Source organism: Haliaeetus albicilla, chromosome 22 (genome assembly GCF_947461875.1).
Source record: "Haliaeetus albicilla chromosome 22, bHalAlb1.1, whole genome shotgun sequence".
NCBI lineage: Eukaryota > Metazoa > Chordata > Aves > Accipitriformes > Accipitridae > Haliaeetus > Haliaeetus albicilla.
Genome location: NC_091504.1, coordinates 22294145 through 22319607, shown reverse-complemented (window position 1 = coordinate 22319607; position 25463 = coordinate 22294145). Strand labels below are relative to the sequence as shown.

Here is a 25463-nt window from a genome sequence, read left to right as displayed (position 1 = left end):
AACCCCAGGCCTTTGAATGTTAACCAGAAACTCCTACGTCAAGCTCATTTGCTCTGGAGCAGATCTTTTACATTCAGGTTTCAGCTCACAGACAATTGAACAAATCTTTAGGCTATCCCTAGCTGCTCTTTCAGTAGCTTATTTATCCCTAGGTTGAAGAAGCTGAATTTTATTCCTAGGGGAATTTAGGCTGGGGGGGCAGCGTGCTGTTTGCTGTATTTTCAGTTTCACTGATGTTTCTCCGGACTCACGTTAGTGAGAAGTGGCTCTTCCCCATCATCCGTGTTGTCTGCTGTGATCACACCTTGATGCACCCGGTGGTAATGATTAGGCTTGGGCAGAAGCAGCAGTTTCTGCAGCAAGAGACAGACCAAGAGGTGATTACACCAATTGCCATCACTACAATCAAGGCATAACGTGAGCTTTAGGACTGGAGACTGAGGATTCTTCTAGGTTTCAATTCCTGAGCACGTTTTGAGTGTATCACTTAAGAAAAAAGCCTTTTGTGGGATGAGTTGCTTAGGCTACCTAGGAGATTTTGACATAGCAGCCACGTCAAAGTAAGTGGGATTGAACGCCCAAACCTTTTCAACAGCATTGAAAAACTTGTCCTGGCTGTCTTTCCTGTCCTGGGGATACGTAAGCAATTGACATGAAGCAGCTCAACACTTCAGTTTGAAAATGATCATTTTTACCTTAGTGGCAGCCCTGCCAGATCAAGCGGGACCTCACCATACATTGATCAAGATAAGAGAAGACAGCTTTCTTTTCTCACTCTGGCCTGCCTAAGGAAAAGTCACTTGCAATCCTCTTCTTCCTGGATAATTAGTAACGAACCCCCACTGCAGAGAACCTATTTCAATCTTTAGCCAAGTACAGTTCTGGTGAGTAGGTTTCTTATTCTAGAAACAGAGGATTGAGCAGGGATGTGTGCATTAAAGGGAGTGAATAACACACAGAAAGTGCCATACCAGTAAGTTCCAAGTTTCTTCTTGGAGAGAAGCTGGTGGAAGATATGATAATCTCTCTCAGCTGTTCCTGGGAAATGACAGGTGACTTCTCTAGACCTGAAACACAGAGGGAAACACATCCAGGTGCAGGTGGCAGCCAGAGATTGAAAAATCATGGCCCTGTGAATGTCAGTGAGAATTTTGCTTTTGATATCAGTGAAACCAGCATTTCTCCAATGTCCCTTGGAAGTCCTGTGAGTGCAGCAAGAACCATAGTGTCCTTCAGTGATGCTCCCAAAGCATGCTTTTAAGCTTCACAACATTCCCACTGGCCCAAGTTTTAGTACAGCTATTTTGGCAGCTGGAGTCAAAGATGCCATCACTTGTCCAGTTATGGGTTCAGGAACAGATCTCCAGACTAACTCATCCCACTTCTAAGCATCCTCTGAATTGTCAGTGCATGGTTTGTAAGATTGACCCGTGAAACATGTCCTTCTACTGCCCCTTCTTTCTGAGAAGAGCTCTGGAAAAGATGTTTTGTACCCTGTAATCACTCTGTCCATACCTCCTGTCAGGCACTAACATGCTTAGTTTGGCTTCTGGCCTCCACAAAAAATATCCTCCTGTAGACCTCACTGTATCAATTCATTCAGCTGTACCAAATCACCAGACCTTGCTGGCCATCCCTACTGGGCATTTTTCATCCTTGCCTCTCGGCTGAAGTCTTCTGTCCATATAGCTCTGCTGGTGAATGGCATCATGTGAGTTCTTCAGACAAATTTGGGTTGACTCAAACCACCTTTATTGTCAATTTTAGTTAGTCCAGGTGACTTCAGGGAGCACTCATACAATCCCGTCTGCCAGCAGAGCTCCAGCGAGGGTACAGAAGGACCTTGTGCCAGTGCTGCTGCTTGCACAGTGAAGGTCTGTCTGTGCCCGTGCTCTCCAGGCCAGGCTGGAAGAAGCTGCAACCTGCCAGTAAACAACCTGAAACTTGCGTTGGCCCACTGTCCGGAGAGGCAAATCCAACATATGGTCTCTGGGTGTGATGCAAATCTGGGATGAGTTGAAAGTAGGAGGGATGCAGACAATCCCACATTAATGAATAACCGGTCCATATGTTTCCTCTCTCTTTTTTCTGCATGCTAAAGGGCTTTAGTCAGGAAACATGGTGGGGTCTTTTTACCTTGAGAGCTGGGATTTGTGGTTCTCAATTTAGTCTTGGATGCACGTGTGCAAACAAAGAACAATGCACCTTCCCTGGATAGCTATTTTTAGGGTCTTGGTTGCAAGACAATTATAGTGTTGTACTGATGAATGTGAGTAATGGTTCCAATATAATTGTAGAATGAAAAGTGTACAGCTTTTGGGGGAGGCATTGTGCCATTCATGTGCTCACAGAGTCTCATAGGCAACTAAAGAAGGAAGAAATAAATTTGTCATCATCTAAAGCACGTAACTTCACTGTGGAAGTAGGGGCAGATTTTGGTTTCATTTACAGCAGTGCAGATCCCACAAGTTAACAGAATTCATTTCAGATTTGCACGTGTCTGATGTAATCGGAACAGGTTCCATTCAACACAAGAAAAAATCCAAAGCAAAATTAATATAAAGAATTATGTGCTTACTTACAACTCTCAGTGTTAGCCCAAGCCAGCTCGCCTGTGCTACCAAAGTGAATTCAGATAAATTTGCCCTAGATGAGAAAATAAAAAATGAGTCTGTTAATCAAGACTGCAATATCTGTAGGAAAACAGAAAGTGGCTGGGAGGTTCTGAGCGTTCATCAGGGACAGACAGCATTGCCTGTAGGGGCAAATTTGCAAGTCAGTGAGAGGAAATTTAATCTTTTCAAAGATCAGATCTATAAAAAACCTCTTTCTTCTTGGATTCTGTATTAGAGCTTAAAGAAATCCTCCTTTCTCTGCAGCATATGGCAGAAGCATGTAGCACACAGAAAGAGAGGAATGAGACTTCAGTTGAAAACCCCAACATTTTACATTTTCACTGACAATTTCAAAATTAAAAATGATCTTCCAAAAATGAAAGCATTTTGAATCTTTGCAGAAGTAAACAGTTGAAAGGGCATTGATTTGGGGTTGATCAAAACTATTTTTTTCTTTTGACATATAAAAATATGAAGTCACAACAAAATCGACCGACAAACTTGGTTCAAGAAAATGGGAACCAATAATGCTTCATGTGAAATGTTAGTAAATATAAACTAACTGTAATGCTTGAGGAGGCATTTTTAAATAATTTTTATTTTTATTTCTTCTGAGGGGACATCTTTGTATGACCTACCAGTGACCTATCAGTGAAGGGCTGGTACTTACAAAATGGGAGGAATTGTTCTTCCTCGTAGTTTTAGCATTATCAAGGGTCTCCAGAACAGGATTCACCTGGATGATTTGATCTTCCAGGGATTTCTACAAAAAGAAGATAAAAGTCAGCATCGGCAGGATGCTCAACACTAAAGATTTAGGCTTTGAGCACAACTACTCCTCACCATCCAAAGCAACCCAGTAAATACGTTTTCTGTCAGTCAGCTCCCACAGAAAGCTGAATTACTGCTGCGAGCAGTAGTTCCTTTTCAGGTTCAGCCCTACCAAAGGCTCTCCACAGAGGTCCAGCCTTGTGGATTTGGAGCAGGCAGGAGTCTGGCTAATCTCCTGAGTTCCAAGAAGGAACACTAAATGCAAAGTGTAGTGCAGTTTTCAGTGCTTAGTACTTCAGCCTTCCAGAAAAGACTTTTGGGAACGTGCCAGGATTGAGACCCACGGGGGAATGGTAGGGCAACGCTGGGCTCTGCAGGCAGAAAGCTAGGAAAGAGGTTTATTGCTTGTAGGAAGAGGAAGGTTATTCCAAGGATAGAGGGCAGCATAAGACAGGCTAGGAATGCGTGTAGGGTAGGGACAGCCTCGCAGGGAGAACTTGTGGAGGAGGAAACAGGCGCAGAGGTACAAGCTGGGACCTGACAATTCAGAGCTCTGGTGGTGAGGAAGCTGGAAGGAGAAATAGGAAGCCACCGAAGGAATCCCACAAGGCTAGAATAACAGGATTTTTGCTGCAAGACCAAATGTAGCTGCTATGTATGTCTTTAAATTCCGAATTGTTTTATCGACCCCCAGAGCAGAGTCAGAGGGGAGAGGAAAAAGAAAAAGAAGAAAAAGAAGAAGAAGAAGAAAAAAAAGAAGAAGAAGAAGAAGAAGAAGAAGAAAAAGTAAAAAAAAAAAGAAAAAGAAGAAGAAGAAGAAAAAGAAGAAGAAGAAGAAAAAGTAAAAAAAAAGAAAAAGAAAAGGAAAAGAAAAAGAAAAAAGAAGAGAGAGAAGAGAAGAGAAGAGAAGAGAAGAGAAGAGAAGAGAAGAGAAGAGAAGAGAGAAGGGGAAAAGAGAAACCACTGCTCTCAGCCTTACAAGCTGCAATGCCTCTGCATGGTGAAGCAGCCAGTAGCATGGGGGCTTCTTTTTGTTTGCTACCAAACAACATACTTCATTGCTATCATGAGAAAAAAGACCAGGTCTCCCTCCCTGATTATTGATGCTTACGTCTCTTTTATTATTTGGATAACGTGCTCTTCACAATGTTTTACCCAGATAAAACACTTTTTACTGTGTTTTGGTTTTGCAGGTGGCAGGAAATAAAGTGCTGGGAAATCCCACCTGGCCGAGGATCCCTGAGGCTGCTCTACAGCACTGTTTTCTCAAGAATCTCCATGCTCTCTGCAAACACTGTGATTATTCCTCCCACTGCTATTTATTTCAGTTTCCAGACCACCTGCAAGCCCCCAGAGCTCTGTGTGAGGGTAGATTCATTGCAGCCACAGATCAGTATCACCCCCTGTTTTATGAATGGGAAAAAAGAAAGACAGGGAATTAATTTGAAGACAGGGCAGAGCAAAGCAGAGAACTCAAATGTCCTGGTGCTTTGCCATTTGCTTTTAACAAGTGACAGAAGACAGGCAGGGAAAAGGGGCTTGGGTATGAGCTGACATTGGAAGATTTAAGTCACACACACACACAATTTTCAACAGCACAGGCTGGCCCTCTGAGTTGGGATGGGTTCCTGTCCTGCCATTACCCCACACTGCTTTGCCATTCCCCTCTGCCCTTTCAAATCATAGATCCTCATTTGGGTGTAGTGCTGACATAGGTTGTCCAGGACGCTGGCCTCATTCAGGAAGGTCACGTTTGCCATGTCATCGATCTGGTTGAATTCAGGTGGGTTCATCATCCACCATTCCATCTATCCGCTGGACATTCTTCACTGTGATGGTCTGCAGCGTTGGGGAAGAGGAAGTAGGTGACGTTATCCCAGATGGGTCTCTGTGGACCACGTGGGAAGACACTCTCTTGGACATGTTTCCACTCCAAGTCTGGTTCTAGCAGCCACTGCCCCTGGCCGGTGGCCTCAGGAAAGGTGTCCCACAAATTGGCTGACCCACAGAGCAAAACAGGTCTGGACCCAGACGTCATTGCACTTCCTCTGGGGGCAGCAGGCTACAGCTTTCCTGTTGAACCCATAAAGTAGAGCTTAGCTGGGTGATTACTATCTTCACCATGGCTTTGTCATCCTTTTCAGACTGGATCTCCCCAGCAAGGAACCCCCCTTTCCCATCCTTCACCCAGCAGGATGTCTTGATGTCATAGGGCTTGTTCATGGCCTCGGTTTTCTCTTTCTCAGGAGGACCCAGGAACTGCACGGGGTCAGCATCATCCACACATTCTTCCTTATAACCATCAGACATCTTGGCTTCTCTTTTAGGCAGAAGGTAAAACTAGAAGGAAAGGAGAAGGGGAACAGTGCTTCCCACATTGCTGAGAAAGCAGATTGAAGAAGCCTGGAATTTCCTGCGGTGCTGTCCTGTTCACACCAACAATACCTTCCAGTTCTATAGGAACCTGCAGCAGAAGGAACAGGCAAGTCAACATCCCAAACCTGGGTGGTAGTTCCTAAGAGGGCCCAGAAAGTGAGAGCTGAACTGAGGAGACATAGGGAGAATATTCCCACTTTCTCTTCAGCCTTCCTCACTGTCCAGTGCTGGGCCACTGGCAACCTGCCTATGGCTGAGAAGGAGGGTATTTCTTCCATCTTTTGCTCCTGAACACCACAAGACCCTAAGGCCCAATTCTGATGAGGGCAGTTCTTGGATGGGGGGTGCCAGTGGGATTTCAGGAGTAGTGAGGATGTTGGTGGTTTTCTGTGGTTCCCAGAGAAACCCCTGAAGTAGCTGTAAGTCAGGGCAACCACGGAGCTTCTCACTCGCTCCCTGGGGTAAGGCAACTCCCGTGCAGATGCCTCCTGTGCAGTGTGGGCATAAACCCTCTGATGCAGTATGGGCATAAACCCCCACACTCCTTTCTGCTGTGAAAGGTTACAGCAGTGCACAAAATAGCAGAAATGCAGGCACAGCTGTGAAAGGCGTTCAGAGGAACCTGAAAGGGAGGACCTGGTTCATCAGCTCCTGTCCTCAGGCATCAAAAACCACCAGGGTCATCCACGAGAGTCCACGGCACATCCACTTCACATGCCCCTTGGTGGTTTTCACCCCTGTCACAACCTGAGACCATACCTGTGGCAAAGCCGTTCCACGGGAGGGAACAGGGGAGTTCAAGGACATGACTCATGTCCCAAGGCTTTGCATTTTTTGGGACCTATTCCGTGTTGGGAGCAGACTATGTCCCACACTCCAAGCAGTCTTCCTTCCCCCACCCACACATCTGAACTAGCTTTAATGTTGTCAAGGCAACAGTCAAACTGCTGATAGCGAGTAGTCTTCGTTAGTGTCCAGCTACCTAAAGACATGCTTCCCTGGGACCTACGATACCTGCTCAACTTGTTGCTCCCTGCAGAGGCAAAGCTGATTTCATCACTACTTGCATTACTTAGATTAAAGGGAACACGGGCTGTGCTGTGGCTTTGTTTCGCCGTGCGGACACACTGCCCAGGCCGAGGGCTGCTCTCCGTTCCACCTCTGCAGCCCCCGTGATGACAGCCCCAAGCAATGCTTCACACCAGTCTTGTGAGTCACAGCCGGCTGCACTGGAGTTAACTGGGGTAACTGGGGTGGGCGGGGGGGACTCTTTGCCAGCAGGGTTTGGTTTCAGAGGCTGCTGCTTGGGCTGAAATCAGAATAGCGCAGCACTGGTGGGAGACGGTGACGGCGCTGGCCCTTCTGGTGATCTCATTTTCCCCACCATCCTCCTGAAAACCTTGGTGGTCTAAAAATATATGCGTGCAAGGACTCCAAGGCAGCAGTGCCGCACCTTCGGAAACCAGTTTTAGGGCTCACGGAGGTCCTGGTGTAACACCGTCAATTGCGATCTGCTGCTCTGGGATGAATTTCACCCATAAAGCAGGAAGAAGAAACTTTCCTCGGTCCATTTCCACTTCTGATCAGGCAGCGATAAGAGACTATAGCAGCTCAGCAATCATTTCCCCTCTCAATCTATACAGTTAGATCTGTAGACTTGCTGGTGTTAGATGCCCAGATTGGCAATGTATATTTGAGACTTGATGCAGGTCTATGCTTTATCTGTCACCTTCCTGAAATACATGGACTTGCATGGTCTCTGAAACAGATCAATGAAATGTTAAACCAAACACCTACAGAAGATAAATGCATGTGATTGAAAATAATTCATACCTGCATCAAACAGAGTTTCTTGGGTGCAGGTCTCAGGCCTTAATGGAACTTTACATTCTTTATGCCTCACCATGCTTTTACAGCTGGGGAAACTGAGGCACAGCATGAAAACTTAAATCTTCAGAATTGTCCACTCATTGTCAGTCCAGTCTTTGGCAGACTAAATACCTACAAAAAGTCTATTTTATTCCGGCCTTTCAGTCTAAAGTCAGTAGGAGTGACTGGTGTTTAGCTTCTCTAAAGGCAGCCCTCAACCGTGTTGTTTAGGTACCCAGAGGCAATATATGTTTTTAAAAGCTTAGGTGTAAATGTAGTTCCAAAAGCCATAGGTCAAGTGGTAAGGCCATGCCAACAATTGAGGGTGAGTTAAAATTCTGAAATTTCATTTCCCCCAAATCACATGGAACTTAATAAACTTATGGTTAAAATACCTGTGAGTTCAAGTCTATCTGTTATAAAACAGGGTGAATATAGATCCAGACGGGCTTCATGTACACCTGCGGGCGCTGTGCTTTTCTCTTTCTGCCTCTGCTTGCGATTTCTGCCACGTGGTCCTTCCTGATCTCCACCCCACACTCTGCAAGTACCTACCTGGCTAAACCCACGATCCTGGAAGATGTGTGTTTACGAGGGCTGGCCAGGCTCTTTCACAGCTGCCCAAAGGGCCTGAGCCAGCACTTACATTTTAAAAGAGACAACACATTCCTTATCTGTAAGTTCAGCGGACTGTAACGCTGGGAGCCCGATTGGGAAAGCTGTGGTCCCTCAGGAGAGATCAGATAATGCTTCATTTCGTGGGGATTTGTCCTTGTCTTTCCCTTCCTTATAGGGTGTTTTATGAATTCGGCTGCTGGAGTATAGGGACAAGAGGCTGAAATAGAAAGACCGACTAATAAAGCCTTCGTTCAAAGTCATGCCTTTGGCTGCACCCTTCTTGCCAAGGCGGACTGGCGGATTTCATCAGTGAGAGGAGCTGATCTTTGGCAGACAAACCTCAGGCTGAAGCTTTGGCAGGAGCAGCCATGTTGGTGATGGAATTAAAGTTTCATTTTTAAATCATTTCTAGGCCCCATGTTTATGATGAATAAATTCTGTGTGTTTCCTACAAGCAGAGAGGATAAAGGCCATTGTCGTGTTATGGTCTTGTTTCAGTTGCTTAGGGGATGTGAACTGCCCTGAAAGGCAACTGCTTCTGTATCAGCTTTAAGTATTTCTCTGCTATATTTGCCTCAGCTGGAGTGTCTGGGATGTGGTTACTCTGCAAGTATTGCCACTGTGGGTGTTTCGGGTGAATACGCTTGGGATAGAGTTTCCAAGCAGGAAGATTCAGATAAACAGCCGCTTTGAGGTGAAAATTAGAGAGTTCATGTTACACCCACCTCTTGAATTTGTAACTGACTATTCACCCTGAAAATCTGATTCTAAGAACTCAGCATGTCCCATCAGGAGCAGGATAATACCACAGAAACCGTGGCCAGCTCAAGTCTTGAATATTGAGAATTGTGATTAACGTCTCAGGAATGTATCCGCAGCAAGTCATATTTTCTGGGCTGTTTTAGGTCATTATTTCAAACATTGAATCTGTGAATGGAGATCATAAACAGTTCTCAGACAAACATCTTGGAGAAAGACGTGAAATGCAGCAAATAAATAATGGGTTCTGACCTGTTCGCTCATGTGTAACGTGCATAAATGTCTGTTCTGAGCACATAGGAGGAGTGAGCTGCAAAGGGAGCAATCGGATCTCTCTATGAAGTGATACAGGTCAAAATGGCAAACCTTAAATAGCTACAAGCTCACTCAGCCCATGGACAGATCAGCAACGACTAGAACTCAGCCAAATTGCTTCCTGAGTAACTAGGATGCCTCTTGCTGAGTTTAATGAAATGTCATTGCAGTTTCTATAGCACAGACCCCGTCCTGTATCATCCCTGGCCACGCTGTTCTCCAGCACATCACCGCACTCTGTAAATCCCACTGCGACAGCCCACGTTGGGCTGCAGCTGGTTCATCCAGCCACATCCCGTTACAATGATTACATTATCTGGTAAGGAGGTTTTTGAAGGTTCTCTTAGAAAATTAAGGAGACGTGCAGTAACGTGGCCTGATAGCGCTGCACAGCAAGCTCTGTGGCCAACAGATCACGGGGAGGGAGTTGTCTGCTAAGCAGGATGTTTGCCTTCGGTGTGGGCTCAGTTTCTTGCCCTGACACAGATTTCTTCATCGTGTTAAGGTGAAACTGAGAGTCCAGCCTTCTTGCCCGAAGGGATGGGGAGCATAACTAGGTTTTAGATTGGAAAATGGTCTTCAGGTAAGGGGCAAACCAGCCCATGTAATACAGACCATGTGGAAGAAAGGCTCGGGTCAATCCCTCTTAGTGCTGCCAGGGATCCCAGGCTAAACGCAGTAGCCCAGGTGTCCATAGTGACATTCCCAGTTACAAAGAAGGAGGTTGTAAATGGAGGAGGGCAGGGTGAGGAACAGAAAATACAAAATCGCTTTTGTCGGCTCGCTCTAGAGCCTCAGCCTTTGTGCTGTAGTGACGAGCCTTGGAGTAACAAGGAACTCGGTTCAGATGCTGCCTTTTGGGGTTGCGTTTCAGTAGCAGCGGCAGCAGCAAACTGGTGGTTAGGGGAGGAACGGTATCCGGACGAGAAAGCCCTGCTGAAGGATCACTGGGTTATATAAAGATCTGGCCCAGGAGACTGCAAGATGTTTTTGCATTTATTAGTCATTTAAAAAATAATGCTGGTTCTGTAATGAAAGCTGTATCCTCATTCTCAGCTGTCGTCTGTTGCTTGCTTGGGGAGGATCAGTGTATTCCTGTGAGGGCTGGAGGGGTATTGGCTGTACGGAGACAAGACCAGTCTCTAACCAAACAAGGGCACATCGCTGCTCGTGAGGCACAGAGGGTCTGATGGGGACAATGCCAAGCAAGTACTTTCAAACCCCACTAGGTGCCCAGTGAGTCACGGGTCCTGCAGAAGACAGTCTGCAGTAATACGATCAAAAACTCTACGGGGAGGTGTATGCACTTGAAAGCGAAGTTCAAGTCTGTCTTTCTGGTGTCTTAACTTTTCAGTGCTCAGCTTTTCAGTTGTAGCACTCTTTTAATGCAAGGAATTATGGAGGCAAAACAAACAGCCCCAAAATTTCTGAAGGGTTTTTTTAAAGGAAAAAGAGGGGAAAAAAATCCCCTGAAACCTCTGGCATGTGGCGTCAAATTGACCCCACACAGACCGTTGGCAAGGTTGGGAATTTTTAATCCATAGCACAGACTTTGGCCATTTGAGCTCACGGAGAGACATAGAGCTCTGCCGAGTGTCTCTGCCCTAGGTGGACCAGCTGTACAGAGGGCTGAGCCAACTGTTCCACCAGGGTTTAGCTGTGTCTGCCAACAGCAGAGGAGTGTTAAGTCAGAAAACAGGTCTCTGCCCAGATCTGGAAAGGAGTGGAGACTAAGAGCTCAAGCACCTGCCTGTCTGTCCTACTGTAGTTCTCCAAATGTTCCTGACACAGAGGTCAGGAATAGCCAAAACCCTCAGAGCCCACCCTAAACCTGAAGCAGGTCTATCAGTTAGTCCTCGCCTAACCCCAACCGTCAGCCTCAGGGCTCTATGTCTGGTTCTGGCCAAGGACCACCACCAACCAAATCCTTATGCTTAGCCAGAGGCCATTGGGTGCCCCAACCTCGGCCCGGAGAGGGACCGTCTCCCAGCCCCCAGCAGTGGGACTGGGCCAGCCCCAACCCACAAAATGGTCCCAAATCCCAGCCCCGTCCTGGGACTGTCCCTGGGTCTGTCCCTTCCAGCACAGACCTGAGGCTTCTTTCCACCCCATCTCTGACTGGCCCACCATCCACAGCCCTGGACGAGGACACCAGTAAAACCACAGCCCTGGACAAGGACACCAGTAAAACCACAGCTCTAGTCCTCACCGTGGGCTATGATTGCCAGGGTCTCAACATAAGCCATCAGCAGCTTCGTTAGCAGGTCTGCAGGGCTTTCACCGTCTGTGTTTGGGAGATCACCTGCTGGAACGCTCCGTTTGCGCTGCGGGCACCTCCTGTTCACTTTACTCTGTAACACTGAGGAGTAGAAAAGACAAGACAGAGCAGGCAGGAGAGGGCTCTGCCATTCCTCCTCCCCTTGTTGCCCTTTTTCCCAGGGAGTTGTGTGCCTCAGCCTCAGAAAAATGGACCACGCCGATTACCTGCCCGCTCGGAGTGACATGCAGAATTTGAGTACATATTTTTACATATCTAATCCCCTAATACAAGCCGCTCCAGTTAAAACAAATCTGCTTGGAGGTTCACACCAGCTGGATGGTGCTGCCCAGGGGCTGTGCTGGTGCGGAGGGACCTGCTCCCACCGGCTTGTCCAGGACAAACCTCCGAGCCGTGGAGTGGCAGGAAGGAGATGGCACGGTGAGATGTAATTACTGCCCCCCCCCCCCCAAAAAGCTCATTACCAAATCAGTGTGTGTACGAGATGTGAAGCAGTCAAAACAGAGACAAATATTGCCCCTGGGCTTAGCAAAAAATTATCTTCAGCTTCTGGGATCAGGTGGTATATGCATGTTGAATCCTCTTTTTAGCATTTCCTAAGCATGGCTTTCAAGGAAAGGGCCCTAAATACACATTTTAAACAAAGACAGTAATTTCTGTTGAAATGCCATGATAATCAGAGGCATGGGAGCAAGGTGAACAGCCATCTGGCAGCCCTCCCTGCCGAGGAAAACCGCAGGACCAGCACTATGTGCGCAGGAGAACGGGAAAGCTCATCTCCTTGTCTAATTAAGCTGCATGTGGGCTCCCTGACAGCAACGTGGCATCCAGAAGCTCAAGACCCTGTGATTTATGGGGGTTTTCTGGGGTTTTCATGGGGTTTCTCCCCCCTACATGATTTACAAGGTACTCCACTCCTTTGCCTTTCTCCTGCTAGATACCATGGAGCAAGGTCACACACGAGTTATACAAAATTATGTGTTTTTTCATGAAGTCCAAGGTTTCTCCATCACTCTGTTGTGCCTTATCCCCAAATTCACCATAGATTTCTCTGTTTCAGTTCCCTGAGTTACAGATTCAGGGACTAAAGGAATAATTATTACTGGGCTCCATTAGGAAAAAAAAAAAAAGTAAGATTTTTGGCCATAGGTGATTATAGTTTCTGCAGCTGAATAAATCAGTGTCCCATAACTGACAGAGGATAATGGATTTAATAAATAGCTATGATTAAGTCTGATGTTATTTTTAAATAATTTCAAAAACTGTTACTCTAATCCCTCCGTGGCTGGCAGAAAGGATGCTGCTTAGAAGTTAAAATTAGTTCCTTAACATTCAGCCTGGTGTGGAGTTACAGGCCCTCCAGGGCTGTGCTGGTTTTCTGGGGCATCCGCTTACACCGTCTGCCTAATGGACATTAACAACTGCATTTGGCAAGTGGGAAAGGGCTCCCACAACTCACACCATTAGCTGTGCTCCTTCCCCAGGCTCAGTTAGCTCCGCAGCAGCTCCCACCGACTCCAGCCCAGCTGATGGGATAATCGGTTGGTGTTACGCTTCCCGGCGTCACCCACTTTACAAGCTGTCTTCCCGCACAGCAATTCCCTTCTCCTTAATTCCTAGGGAATTCCCAGCTCTGCCAGGCCTCTTTGTCAATAAATATAGATCTCTCCTGTATAACAGCAATGTGACTTTTTTTTTCTTTTTTTCTTTCAGCACCTACATTCCTGAGTTTCTGGGCTGGAAAAAGGTACTGAAGAACACTTTGCCTTAAAAAGCACCACACAGAGGGACAAGTTTTCTGGTCCGTATAACCTCATAGAAGTGTTAGGCGTGAACAGTCTATTTGCTCAACCCCATAAAAACTCCTGGCAAACTTGAACTAGGATCACGGGAGTGGAGATGTCCCACAGCACAGCGGGCGACCACGGCAGAGTTGGTATTTATCAAACCCGCTTAAATGGGCCAAATTCCCAGGTATTTGGGAAAAAATTAAGCTGTGTTTAAGACAGGCTTCCCTCCTCTTGGTGCCACCCCATCGCAGAGCCCTGGTACGTTCCTGTACCGACCGCAGGGATGAGGAACTGGACTGGGGACCAGTTTGCCCTGACCTGCCCGTAACTGCTGGCAATGCAAGATGCGATGCAGCGCTGCTGCCTGCCCTTGGGGACACCTCTCCTCCTTGTCCACCAGCTCTAACGATCCCATGGCCACAGCAGGAGCTGTTTCAACCAAACTGATGGAAAACCATACTTCTTTCTTCATTTTCGTGGGTTGCTTTCCCTGCAAATGAGCTGTCTGAACTGACGCATCCCCATGGCTGCCCGGCTGCAGAGGAGGAGGGGAAGAAAAGCCAGGGAGGGGAAGAAAAGCAGGACCACTTTTTTGAGGCTGCTACACTAAATTAGGGGAAACAACAAGCTGCACCTTGAGCCTCAGAAAATCCAGCTGCGGAGCTCAGCTTTGCCTCTGGCTCAGCAGTAAGACAAGGATAACAATAAATCCCTTCTCCCACCTTCTGCATGTCCTGATTAGATAGACTGTAACGGACAGGGGCTGTCACTTATTATGTGCTTGTTTAGTGCCTGGCACAATGCGGCTCTGATCTCGGCACAAACCCGTGGCTGCTGCACGAACAATAGGACTGAAATGAATCTAATGGCTGGCGGTGGGGAGGTCACCGACTGCCTGACGTCTGCCTCCCCGGGGGGAACCGGTACAGGCTGCGGAGTTAGTGCTGCCTCCCCCCAGGATCGTGCGCCGGGAGGATGCATCCCAACCGAAAAAGGGGGAATTTCCAGGCTCCATCCCTGCCACGCTTGGGTAATTGCCCCGCATCCACCAGCAGTTACCTCGGCAGCTGGTTCAGGGACCCAAATGGATTATTTCCTTGGTGTTACTGTAACTAATAAGTAAAATTAATTTGTTGATATTAACTTAATGGACTACATTAGAGCTGATGGAGAAAATACGCTGTCTGAGAGCAGACGTTCGGGGGATTGGCAGGAATCCCTACCTTTGCTCGCTCTCTGCCAGGTGAAGTTCTCCTTTCACAGAGGGATTGCTCCGACCAGCTGCTGTGGCCGTGCAACCTCCCGTGATGGAGCCCGGGCTGTTCCTGCCTCTTCTAACCCCGCTGCGGAGCTGCCACACACCGATATTTTTCCTGACCAGTACCTTACTCCACATGCAGTCAGGGTAAACCTATTAAAGAAACATGAAAAGACAGAGGAGGAAAAATCAGTGCTTTCATCTCAGGGCTTAAAACTGGTATTTTCCAATCTACCACCAGTCCCAGTCTAACTAACCTGCAGTGCCCGTGGTGGGAGCGCAGGGCAAAGGGTGGCAGGGTGGGAGAGAGCAGCCCCAAAGCAAACCTCTAAACTGGAACTGCAGCTTTTCATACCTGTCATGATGTGGATTTTCAGCTTGAGCACACAAGGCTGAGCTCAGGGGACACTGTCATGTAGATTTAGGGTTTTATCTCCTTTCTTCTCCATTAGCTGTGATACCCTCTTATTATGCTGAAAACCGAAACGTTTCTTTTTTTTCCTCCAGCGGTTGTTCCCTTTCCCATTGGGCAAATATTGATCTGCCCGTGTCCTCAGCACGGGTTGAAATCAGCCCGGCTCATTCTCTGCCTGCTCCTGGGGCCGAGCGCTCGGCGATGCCACTTCTCATGCCATCAGTGACTGAAGCGAAGGCTGGGAAGGGGGGCCGCTAATCAATTTGCCCGTGTTTTTCTCTCCCCATCCTCTCCCTCCCCGTGCTGGCAGTGACGGGGCAACTGAACGGGATGGGTCTGATTGCACTTGGCAGGTGGAGATGGAATGGAAAGGGCAGAGAGGGAAAGAGCAGCCCAGGATAACGATAAACTTCTCGCAGCCTTGTTGTGCAGCCGTATCCTGCAGCACCTTGGGCAAGAGAGCTCTCCGGGCAGAGGAGCAAATGCCGAGGGCTGGCCTATGCAGGAGGCTGGCCCCACTTATCTTGGGGCGTGATTTTAAGGCAATTGAATTAAACTGCTTGGCAAGGTTGTGAGGACTCATCTATTTCAGCTTGAACCAGGCCTGTTTTGATTTAGCGTTGGCTGATTAGGAATTAACGGAAACAAACCGCTCAGAAAACAAAATTAGAGGGTGCACACTAACTTTTGCACCAGATTAAGCTGAATTAAAAAGCAATTGAAATGTAATTTTCCTGTCTCAAGCAGCCAAGAAACAAGATAATGCAACCAGTGGCACTTGAAGCTTAAAAATATAACATCTAGGATTAGCACAACTGTCTTTTTAATGCCCACAAACAACAGATTTATCTGAAGGTCTTCTCTCAACACCCCCGACATCAACTTCTGCACAGAGCTTTGTACAACTTGTTTCATTTGCCTTGAAAGGGAGAATTGGTATGACCCCAGGATTTGAATCCATGATTTAAAGCCGCTTGGGTATTACACAGCGTATTTCCATAGGTATTTCCATGCTGGAAATAGCCACACAGTGAACTAGTTGTTCCCTGTAACTCATATAATTTAGCTTGAAATGGCTCCTGTGTGCGTGGCTGGCAGGGTACGAAGGCCCAGGCTGTGTTCCTGGGGTGCGGAGGGTGCAGACCCCGGTGATGGGTGCTGCTCCCCCCTGCCTCCCAGCACCATCTCATTCCCACCTTCCTGCAGCGAGCCCAGGCGCCCGCTCTGAATTACTATGCTCCCCATCTCCCTCGCTGAAAAAGATGTTAAGTAATTTAAAATCAGGTTTTAATTAAATATTTTAATAGCTGCTTTCCCCACCCATTTGGCAAACCCTGCTCCTTCTTTCCCCATCAGCTGGACCGGGCTGGCACCTCTGCACACATGGAAGTGTACGGAGTGAGTTTTACAGGGCTTTGCTAAAAAAGGCGACGGCTCGGAGGGCTTGCAAAACCAGGATGCCTTCAGCACTTCAGAGTCCCCAAAACTGCCCGTGGTGCTGTAGCCAAACCCCGTTGCGAGTGGTTATTTTGAGGGTTATTTTTGTTAGCCCTGTTGGCCACAGCGGTGGCGCAGGCAGGAGGACAAGCTGTGCAAGCAGCCCAAGCATCAGCGCGTAACTGGTGTTAGGGCACCGCAAAAGCAAACAATTTCTTGACTAAAGCTGATGGAGACTGTGATAGGCGCATAATGTAGCGTGATAAGAGCTGCCCAGCAGCTCCTGGCCAAAATCTAAAGGACTTATGAAGATAATAGGTTCCTGCTGGGTTTCTCTCTATGCTACCTCCTGCCGCAGCCCTGCCGTGCTCCCGCCTGTGCCAGCCAGCAGCTCAGCGCCTGCTGCGGCTCCAAGTTTTTTAATCCTGTCTTAGCCCACTTGCAAGCTCTTTGCAGCCAATTCCCCTCAGCTACCACCTGGCTCCATGGTCCTGGTCCCCGCTAACCGAAGGCGGCTGCTCTCCTGGCTTGCATCACCGCTCACAAGGACCTTCCAGCTACCTGGACAAAAAAGGGGCATCCCCAGACCGCCCGTCCCCTGCACTCCCCCTGACCCGCACGGCGATGGGGAGGCAGCACCCGGATTGTCCCCTACGTCACAAGATATTGCGTGGGTGCAGGCTGGCATCTCCCATGAAGGGTCTGGCCACAGACAAGGCCAAAATGGGCAAAGCATAAAAGTGTGGAGGAGGTGGGTGGGAGAGGTGAGCGGGGCAGCTCGGGAGGGAAGGCATCACCATCCATCCTCCTCCAGGTGCATCCAGGTGGCCATGGTAAAGGAGCAGCTGGAGATAACGAGGAGGCTGTACTGGGAAGAGCCAATCCTGGGGGAGAACTGGGGGGTATGTGGCTCCATGGGGGCAATAAAAGAGGCAGTCTGAGGGTGATGGGGTATGAGGGAGAGCTGGGGTAAGTAGCTTTTTTCATCTTTGGGGTGTTGGGTGTCTGATTGTTTTCTTCCATCCTATAATGAGTATGGGGCTGCTGGTTGGACTCTGCTGGGTCTTTGGGGCTGTGCTGGGTCTCCTGCTTGGCTGGTGTCAGGGTGGGGGAAGTTCCCCCAAAAGAAGAGGCCTTTTGGGGGGTTACTGTTCTCCTCTGTTGGAGGGGAAAACAGAGGAAGGGAAGCTGAAGCAGTTCTTGAAGTTTGACTATTGGGTTTAAGGCTGTGGGATGTAATTGGCTCAAGCCAAGATGTGGCTCATCCTGGTCCCTCCAGGAGCTGGGGGATGTCTGTGGCTTGGTGGCTGGCTGCTGTATTGGGGTAAAGAGCTGATGCTGCTGGTATCTAGCCTTTGTTCCTGGGGCAGGAAATAGGGAGACAGGATTAAAAAAAACCAAACCCAAATCCTTAAACTTGGAAAGATGAAGTAAGGGGTGTTCTTGGAGGCTGCTCTGAGCCCCAGGTGTTGGCTGTAAGCCTGGAGGGAAGGTGAAGATGTACCACCTGTGTGTGTTTATGCACAGCCTGGCTTTGGGGGGCCCTTGGTGGTGTCTGGCTGCTCTGAAAACACCACTGCTTCTGCTGGGTGGAACCCTTGCTTTTTCTGACAAAAACTGTCTGGAGGCCTGCTCTTGGTCTTATTTGTGGGTATGTCTGGTTCTCTCACTCAAAGAATTTTGGAAGTGGTTTTACCTGTCCCTATTTAATGTTTTTCACCTGGCAGTCCTTACTAGTAGCTGGGTTTCTAGGAAAACTCTTTGCTTAGTTGAACTTGGTCACTTTGTGCCACTGTATGTGACCTTGTGTCTTTCCTAGTGGGGGGACCCTGGTGTAGGAAGCTGAGCTGAGTGGTGGGGTGAGAGGGTAGGCTTGGATGTGGCTACTTGTCCTTAAATCAGATCTTAAGCTGAGCCTTTTGGAGGCAAAAGGCCTTGCCAGGCTTGGGCTGTGTCCAAGTAAAACTGAAAGCCCTGGGACCAGACCAGGAGGAAGGTGGTGTTACAATGAGAAGTGGTGTGTCCAGCTCCCTCCTGGGATTACAGCAGCAGCTGTAAATTTTGTAGCCTGGTATTAAGTGGTAGTTTGTGCTTGCATTTAGTTCAGTGGCTCAGCTGCAGTGTGTGAGGACCCTGCTGAGCTCTGCTTAGGGCAGGGGACCCCCAGCATCTCCTGTGCTGGAGAGGTGGGGGAGAAAATGTGTGGCACAGGCTATTGGTGGGAGTGGAGGACCCCTCTGTGGATGGGGGTGGATGTTGTTGGTGTGGTTGTGACCTGACCCTGCTCTGTTCTGAACCCCAAAAGCACGTAAAGGCTTTCAGCTGGCACTTCTCTCAAACCTGCCAAGATGCCAGTTATGAATGAGCAGAGTGAGCGGATGAGGAAGTTCAAGAACAAGGGCAAGGACGCAGCTGTAAGTACCCACCTCCACCACCTGCCTGTGCCATCCTCTTTGGACGATGGCAGAGCCCACTGTGGCTTTGCCTGTTGGCAGGAGCTGAAGTGAAGGCTTTTGAAGGGCAATTGTTCCCAAATCTACCTGTATGGGGTAGCAAATGGGGGTGGGAGGGTGGCTCTGCCAGCAGGGATGGTCACTTAGCTTTTGAGATGGGGTGAGGAGTGTGGTGGCACAGGCAAGGGGGATGTGAGTTTTGGGTGGGTGACTCTGAGCTGCACCAGTGAATGTGCTGGGGAAGGGAGATGGTTCAGCCCCAGCCTGCTGAGCTCTCAGCAGCAGTTATCCCAGTGGAGAGGGGGCTGGTATGAGATGTCAGACCATGGGATCTGTCAGCTTGCTTTAAACCAGTGGAGGAGATGAGGGTTTGCCTTTCAGGTTCAGAAAATCTGTTTTTAAAAACACCCACTGGTTGCTGGTTCATCCAGCAGCCCATGTTCTTGGGAGGCATGAAGTGAGAGGCTTTACTGTCTCATCTCCTACATAACCCTCCAGGCCATAGCAAGGAGCTGCCTGAGAGCAGTTGCTGGCTCTGCACTCCTCATGTAGGGAACTTGGGGCAGAGGGTTACAGAGCTGAGTAGAGATGAGCTCCTTGGGGGAATGGGGTGATGCAGACACTGGTGGGATGGTGTCCTTCTCCTCCCCTCCAGACCCTGCGGAGGCAGAGAGTGGAGGTGAACATTGAGCTGCGAAAGGCCAAGAAGGATGAGCAGATCCTCAAGCGCAGGAGTATTTCATTCAGTTTGATGGATGAGAGTATCTCTCCAGTAGAAGACAAAAGAAATGAGGTGAGTGCTGGGTGCTCTGCACCTGGGCAGGATCAGTGCTGCAGCTTGTGCAGTAGGTATCATCTACTTGGACCACTATCAAGTCTGGCTCAGGTGACCTGGGTTAAATAGCCAGTGCTGTTCCTGATCACCATGCCCAGTGCTGGGGAGTGTTTTAGACTGCCTAGACTGTTTCAGTGTTGCTTTGCATGGAGATGATGTCCCATGTGGCTTCCCTCGATGGCAGGTAGAACTGGCTGGTGCTGCAGCTAGCTGGGAGCTGGCAAAGCTCCTCGTCTGGCTCCCTGTGCAGTGAGGGGTAATTACTGAGTTTGGAGGCCCATTATGGTGTGTCAGTGACTCTTTCTGTGCTTGATTATAAGGATTAGTTGCCTCGAAGGCTTTTGTGGATTCTCTTCCTCTGCCTCATCTCGAAACTGCGTTGCATAAAGAATAGACATTGCTTAGATATGAAGTGGTGACTGACTCGGGTCTAGACAGCTGATTGACTGCAGAGATTAAACTGGAGGGAGTCCTGGCTTGCCATCTGACTCTGAATCATTCCCTGTGACACAGATTATTCAGCTGTCCTTGGAGGAAATCGCTGAAGCTGTGAATGGGAGCAATGCTGAGCTGCAGCTGCAGGCTACGCAGGACACCAGGTATGCTGCCTGGCTGCTCTGTGCTGGGAGGGAGGTGGCTGATGGAGCTGTGGTGGGTCCTGTTGGCAGAAGGCATTTCTTCCTGTTAGAAGAGCTCTCTGAAGAGGTGATGAAGGGGGAAGGAGCCTGCTAACCTGAACTGCCCTGAGGAATCTCAGCTGGTGCCTGTTTTGTGCCCTGGATGCCTTGCTTGGCTCTGTCATGGTCCTGGGCGGTGCCTGTGGCAGGGACCTGTGTGGTTGTTGGACCTAACCAAGGGTTTGGCTGTGGCCCCTGCAGCTGCCCCCCCCCTCACTGTCCCTGTGCTGGGGCAGGGATTGTGTTAGTTCCTACTAAATCAAGAAATCAAGTGCCAAAGGCTTGGGCAGGACAAGGGCTGGGGAGCCTGGCTCTGTAAGGGTCAAAGCTGAGCAAGGTTGTCCCAACCTGGGGGGGGGGGGGGTAGGAGGGATCACAGGGTGCCATCATCACCCGGCTGGCAGCAGGGATGTCTCCTGAGGGTCCAGGAGAGGCTGCATTGCTGCTGGTGCTTCCTTGGCTGGCTTGACCTGCCACATCAGTGCTCTGCCCCCATGCTGGGGGACCAGCACTGTTCCCAACAGCTGTGAGGATGTCTGCTCCTGGTGAGCAGATCACAAGCTTTCCTCCCAAGGTGTTAACTGGGGGCTGGCCAGAGCAGACCCTTCCTAAAGGGGCATGTCATGACTAACTCCCTCATCTGCTGTGCAGCACAGAGCTGGCTTTCTGCCTGCCCAAACCAAGCCTGCCTGCACCCAGGGTGCCCTGACAGCCCACCGAGCCGTGGTGGGGTACCGGTGGCAGCACTAATGCAGCTCTGAGCTGTGGGTTCACACCTCCCTGCTACCTTCTGCCAGCACTTGTGAACCAGGCTGGAAAGCAGATCTGGGTGAAAGCATTTCTTTTTCTGGCTTTCTTTGACTTGATCAATGCCCTGATCCCATCTCCCTGGCAGCTCCACATGATTCTGTGCTGGTGTGAGGCAGAACGGCAGCAGGGAGCTGCTGATTCTGGTTTTCAGCTGGAAAAGCAGTCTGTGGAAAATCATTTAAAATGTGAGCTCTGGTCTGTGTGGGGCTGGCTGGTGCTCCTGGGCTGGGGAGTGGTAGAGGCAGGCTTGCAGGCTGTAAGAGAACAAATTGCAGGTATTGATTTTTTTTTCACTGTCTCAAACCCCTGCAAGGTGGGGAGCACAGAATAATGCTGTCATGGTCCCAAAAGGATGTGTGAAGTATTGCACTCTAACACACACTGCTGTTGCTTCAGCATCTTGGATGTGTCTCCTGCAGAAGCCTCTATGGCAACTCCTCTGCCAGAGGGTTTGGTGACATGGGATGCTGAACAAGCATCTCTTAACAGGGGCTGCTTCCCTCGCAGGCCACACACAGCCTTGAACGTGGCCACAGGATTATGGTCTGTCATGGCAGGCTGTGCGCTGTTCTCTCTTGCAGAAGAATGCTGTCCAGGCAGAAGGACCCTCCTATCAATCAGATCATCGAGCTGGGGATCATCCCCAGGCTGGTTGAATTCCTGACCCATGCTGACAATGCTCCTTTGCAGTTCGAAGCAGCCTGGGCACTGACTAACATTGCCTCTGGCACCTCTGACCACACCAGGGCGGTGGTGGAAGGAGGTGCCATCCCAGCCTTCATCTCCCTCCTGTCCTCCCCACACATGCACATCAGCGAGCAGGCTGTGTGGGCACTGGGCAACATTGCAGGTAAGCAGAGGTCTCCAGGACTGGGCTTAGGGATGTGCGGAGGGGTCACTGCCCAAGCCAGTGCTGGGGAGCTAAAAATATTGGTGCTCCTCAAGATAGCCATGTCTCCCTGCAGCTTTGTCTCCAAGATGCTGCCCCTATTGAAACCCTTAGCCCTTCAGTCCCTTCGTGTGGCCTGGCAGCCTTTGAGACCCTGTGTTGGTTCTGCAAGAGGATTTTGGCCAAAGCCAAGTGCAAGACTCCATCCTGCTGGGATGGTCTAAGCCACTAGTATTGTCAGTAGGGAGAACAGAATGGGTCATGTCTGGTTAGCCTGCCACAAGTCAGCCATGATGGCACTCCAGTCTACCTGGAAAACCCTCCCCACCTGAAAATACTTAATGGTGTGTCTGGTGAGTGAGCCCAGACACCCAGCCCTGGCCTGTGCCTGCAGGTCTGATTGCTATTTGATATTGACTGTCTTGTGACTTGGGCAGATGCAATAAACAACCCTTTTTCATCTCTACAGGTGATGGTCCTCTGTACAGGGATGCTCTTATCAATTGCAATGCGATTCCTCCCTTGCTGGCTCTGGTGTCACCTGTGACTCCAGTAAATAACCTTCATTTTCTTGACTTAACAGCTCTTAATCACTTGGGTAATGGGCGAATGGTGGTCTATCATCTGCCTTATAAACCACAAGCTATTTGTATAATTGAATGAGACCTTGTCCTAACTGCTTTTAATGACCCTGCTTCTCAGCTATATACAAAGCTGGGGATGCCAAGCAGACAGTCTTCAAGTCAATGTGATGTCTTCTAGTCTTAGCTTTCCTATCCAGCTTTGACCATCTCAAGCTGGGGATAAGATGAAACTGGTGCAAGGTAGACTTGCATATGCATGTGGAAGGGCTGAACTTGCCCTTCAAGCTTCTTCCTGCTGCTTTTTGGGTAGCTCTAAACTGTTGGGTTTGTGGCTTATCTCTGCCCTTCTGCAATGGTGCCTGCCCCACTGCTTTCTTGGTCTCTGGGGGAGAAGGACATTTGCAGAGAAGCATAAGGTGAACTGAGAAGCTCTCAGGCTGTAACAGCAGTACCAATGCCTCCAGATTTCCCATCCCTGGGTGTGGTGGAAGCTGTAGCCTTTAGGCATAACTAGGGCCTTTCAGGCTAGCATTAAGAAAACACCCTCTAGGCCTTCTGTGAGTTTATATTGCAAGATGTTTTTAAAAATAATCAACTTTTCTTGCTGCTCTGTTGTTAGCCCAGCTCACCCTTGCCTCCTCTTAGGGAGCCATGTGGAAGAAACATGACAAAGCACCAGTTCATATATACACAAACCTTGGTAGCTGCAATGCTTTCAATGTAGCTCCACTGCTCTCCTGGGAGCATCCTTATTGGGATGAACTGTCTGAATGATGCAACTTAATCAAATCCTTGAGGGGCCCTACTCTAGAACAATGAGCTGCTAATATTTAATAATGCTACTATTAAAAAACAAATTCCTGATTGTGTCTGAAGAATGCTCTGTAACTTGTCCCAGGGGCCCAGCAAGTAAGCTGTTTGGCACCTTTGTTAGTCATAGTAGCTTGTCACACCACTAGAGCTGAAGTTATTGGAACTTAGTATTGGGGAGGGAGGGGGTGAATCTACTGGTTTTTAGTCAGCTGTTTTGTGTCCCTTCTTCAGCTTCTGGCTACTGGATAACATCTCTGAGCTGTAGGGACCAGGGTGCTACCTCTTCCTCACTTCTTACTGCAGTAAGAGTCTTACACCTCCCTTGTGTTTCAGGTTGGATTCCTGAGGAACATCACATGGACACTGTCAAACCTCTGTAGGAACAAGAACCCCTACCCTTGCCTGGATGCGGTGAAGAAGATGCTGCCAGTCCTCACCTGCCTCCTGGAACATGAGGACAAGGAAATAATTTCTGACTCCTGCTGGGCCATTTCCTATCTGACAGATGGCTCCAACGATCGCATCCAAATTGTGGTGGATACAGGGATTCTCCCAAGGCTAGTGGAACTCATGGCCAGCCCAGAATTGATTGTTATGGTAAGAAACAATCAGCAATCTCCAGCCTCTGGTCACTTCATGGAGGAACATCTGAAGGGAGGGAAGGCATGTGTCCTTACTATAAGTGGCTAGTGTGGTCTGCTGTCTCCTCAGATGGCAGTACTACTTGGTTGTTGGTCAAGCCACAGCTCTGTTCCAGCTTGCTGTGGCTGGCAGACTGGATGGAGACTGTAAAGCAGCTTAGAGCAAAATAGGAGGACAATAGATCTGTAAATACAACAGTAATCACCCACAATGCTTTCCTTATTTGAAGGATCAAGCACTTAGTGAGGGATCTCACTGGACTTTCTGGCATGTATCCCTTGAGGTATGGATTCTCCTCATCTCCTTTTAATCTCTGTCTAGACTCCAGCTCTCCGTGCCATTGGGAATGTAGTCACAGGGACTGATGAGCAGACCCAGGCAGCTATTGATGCTGGTGTCTTGGCTGTCCTGCCCAGTCTCCTGCGACATGCAAAGCCAACCATACAGAAGGAAGCCGCATGGATGCTCAGTAACATTGCAGCAGGTCCGTGCCGGCAGATCCAGCAAATCATCACCTGTGGGTTGTTGCCACCTCTGGTGGAGCTGCTTGATAAGGTAAGGGATGGGTGCGGAGCTGCACATCCAGCTGCTGCAGAAGCAATGCTGAGGTTTGTGAGGTCCACGATGCCTTGTTTGTGAAGCACTTGGCATGTGCTCACCTGAGCAATCTGCTTCAAGGCTGTTGAGAGCCTGGGCACTCAGACTTGTGAGTATGCCTGTGTGAAAGCATGGCTTGGAGCTGCTCTTGTAGCTCTGCCAGGTGTCTGTCCATCACTCAGTGCTGGGGAAGGTGGGTCAGCCCAAACTGAATAAAAGGGAAATAGTTATCCTCACCTCACACTGATCTCAGGGGGATGTTAAAGCTTGGGAGTGCCTTCACTGTGCTGCTTTTCCAGGGGGACTTCAAAGCTCAGAAGGAGGCTGTGTGGGCAGTGGCCAACTTCACGACAGGAGGTACTGTGGAGCAGGTGGTGGAGCTTGTCCAGTCTGGGGTCCTCAAACCTCTGCTCAACCTGCTCTTGGCTAAAGACAGCAAAACTCTCCTGGTCATCCTGGATACCATTTCAAATCTCTTCCTGGTAAGATTCCCATGTCTTGGCATTCCTTCTCCAAAAGAGCAGCAAGGTGTGAGCTGAATGCTTATGTTGCGTGGTTAAACAGCAGCTGCTGATCTTGCAGGAGTAAGAGGTAGACTTCATGTTGTCTAACTTGTTCTTGAACACTCTTGGGTTGTCCAAAGGGCCTGACAAGATTAAGTT

General features: G+C 49.0%; 1 protein-coding gene across 3 annotated transcripts in view; it reads left to right on the top strand.

Moving 5' to 3' along the window:
• Positions 1-25463, top strand: part of KPNA7 (karyopherin subunit alpha 7) — a 61387-nt gene that overhangs the window by 32663 nt on the left and 3261 nt on the right. For all 3 annotated transcript variants that reach the window (XM_069810350.1, XM_069810349.1, XM_069810351.1), the window contains exons 4-11: positions 13315-18915; positions 19610-19747; positions 20303-20388; positions 21858-22126; positions 22635-22717; positions 23896-24159; positions 24526-24759; positions 25101-25283. In XM_069810350.1, the coding sequence (XP_069666451.1) occupies positions 18850-18915; positions 19610-19747; positions 20303-20388; positions 21858-22126; positions 22635-22717; positions 23896-24159; positions 24526-24759; positions 25101-25283 (1323 nt within the window). In that variant the 5' untranslated portion in view covers positions 13315-18849. The remainder of the gene's footprint in view (positions 1-13314; positions 18916-19609; positions 19748-20302; positions 20389-21857; positions 22127-22634; positions 22718-23895; positions 24160-24525; positions 24760-25100; positions 25284-25463) is intronic.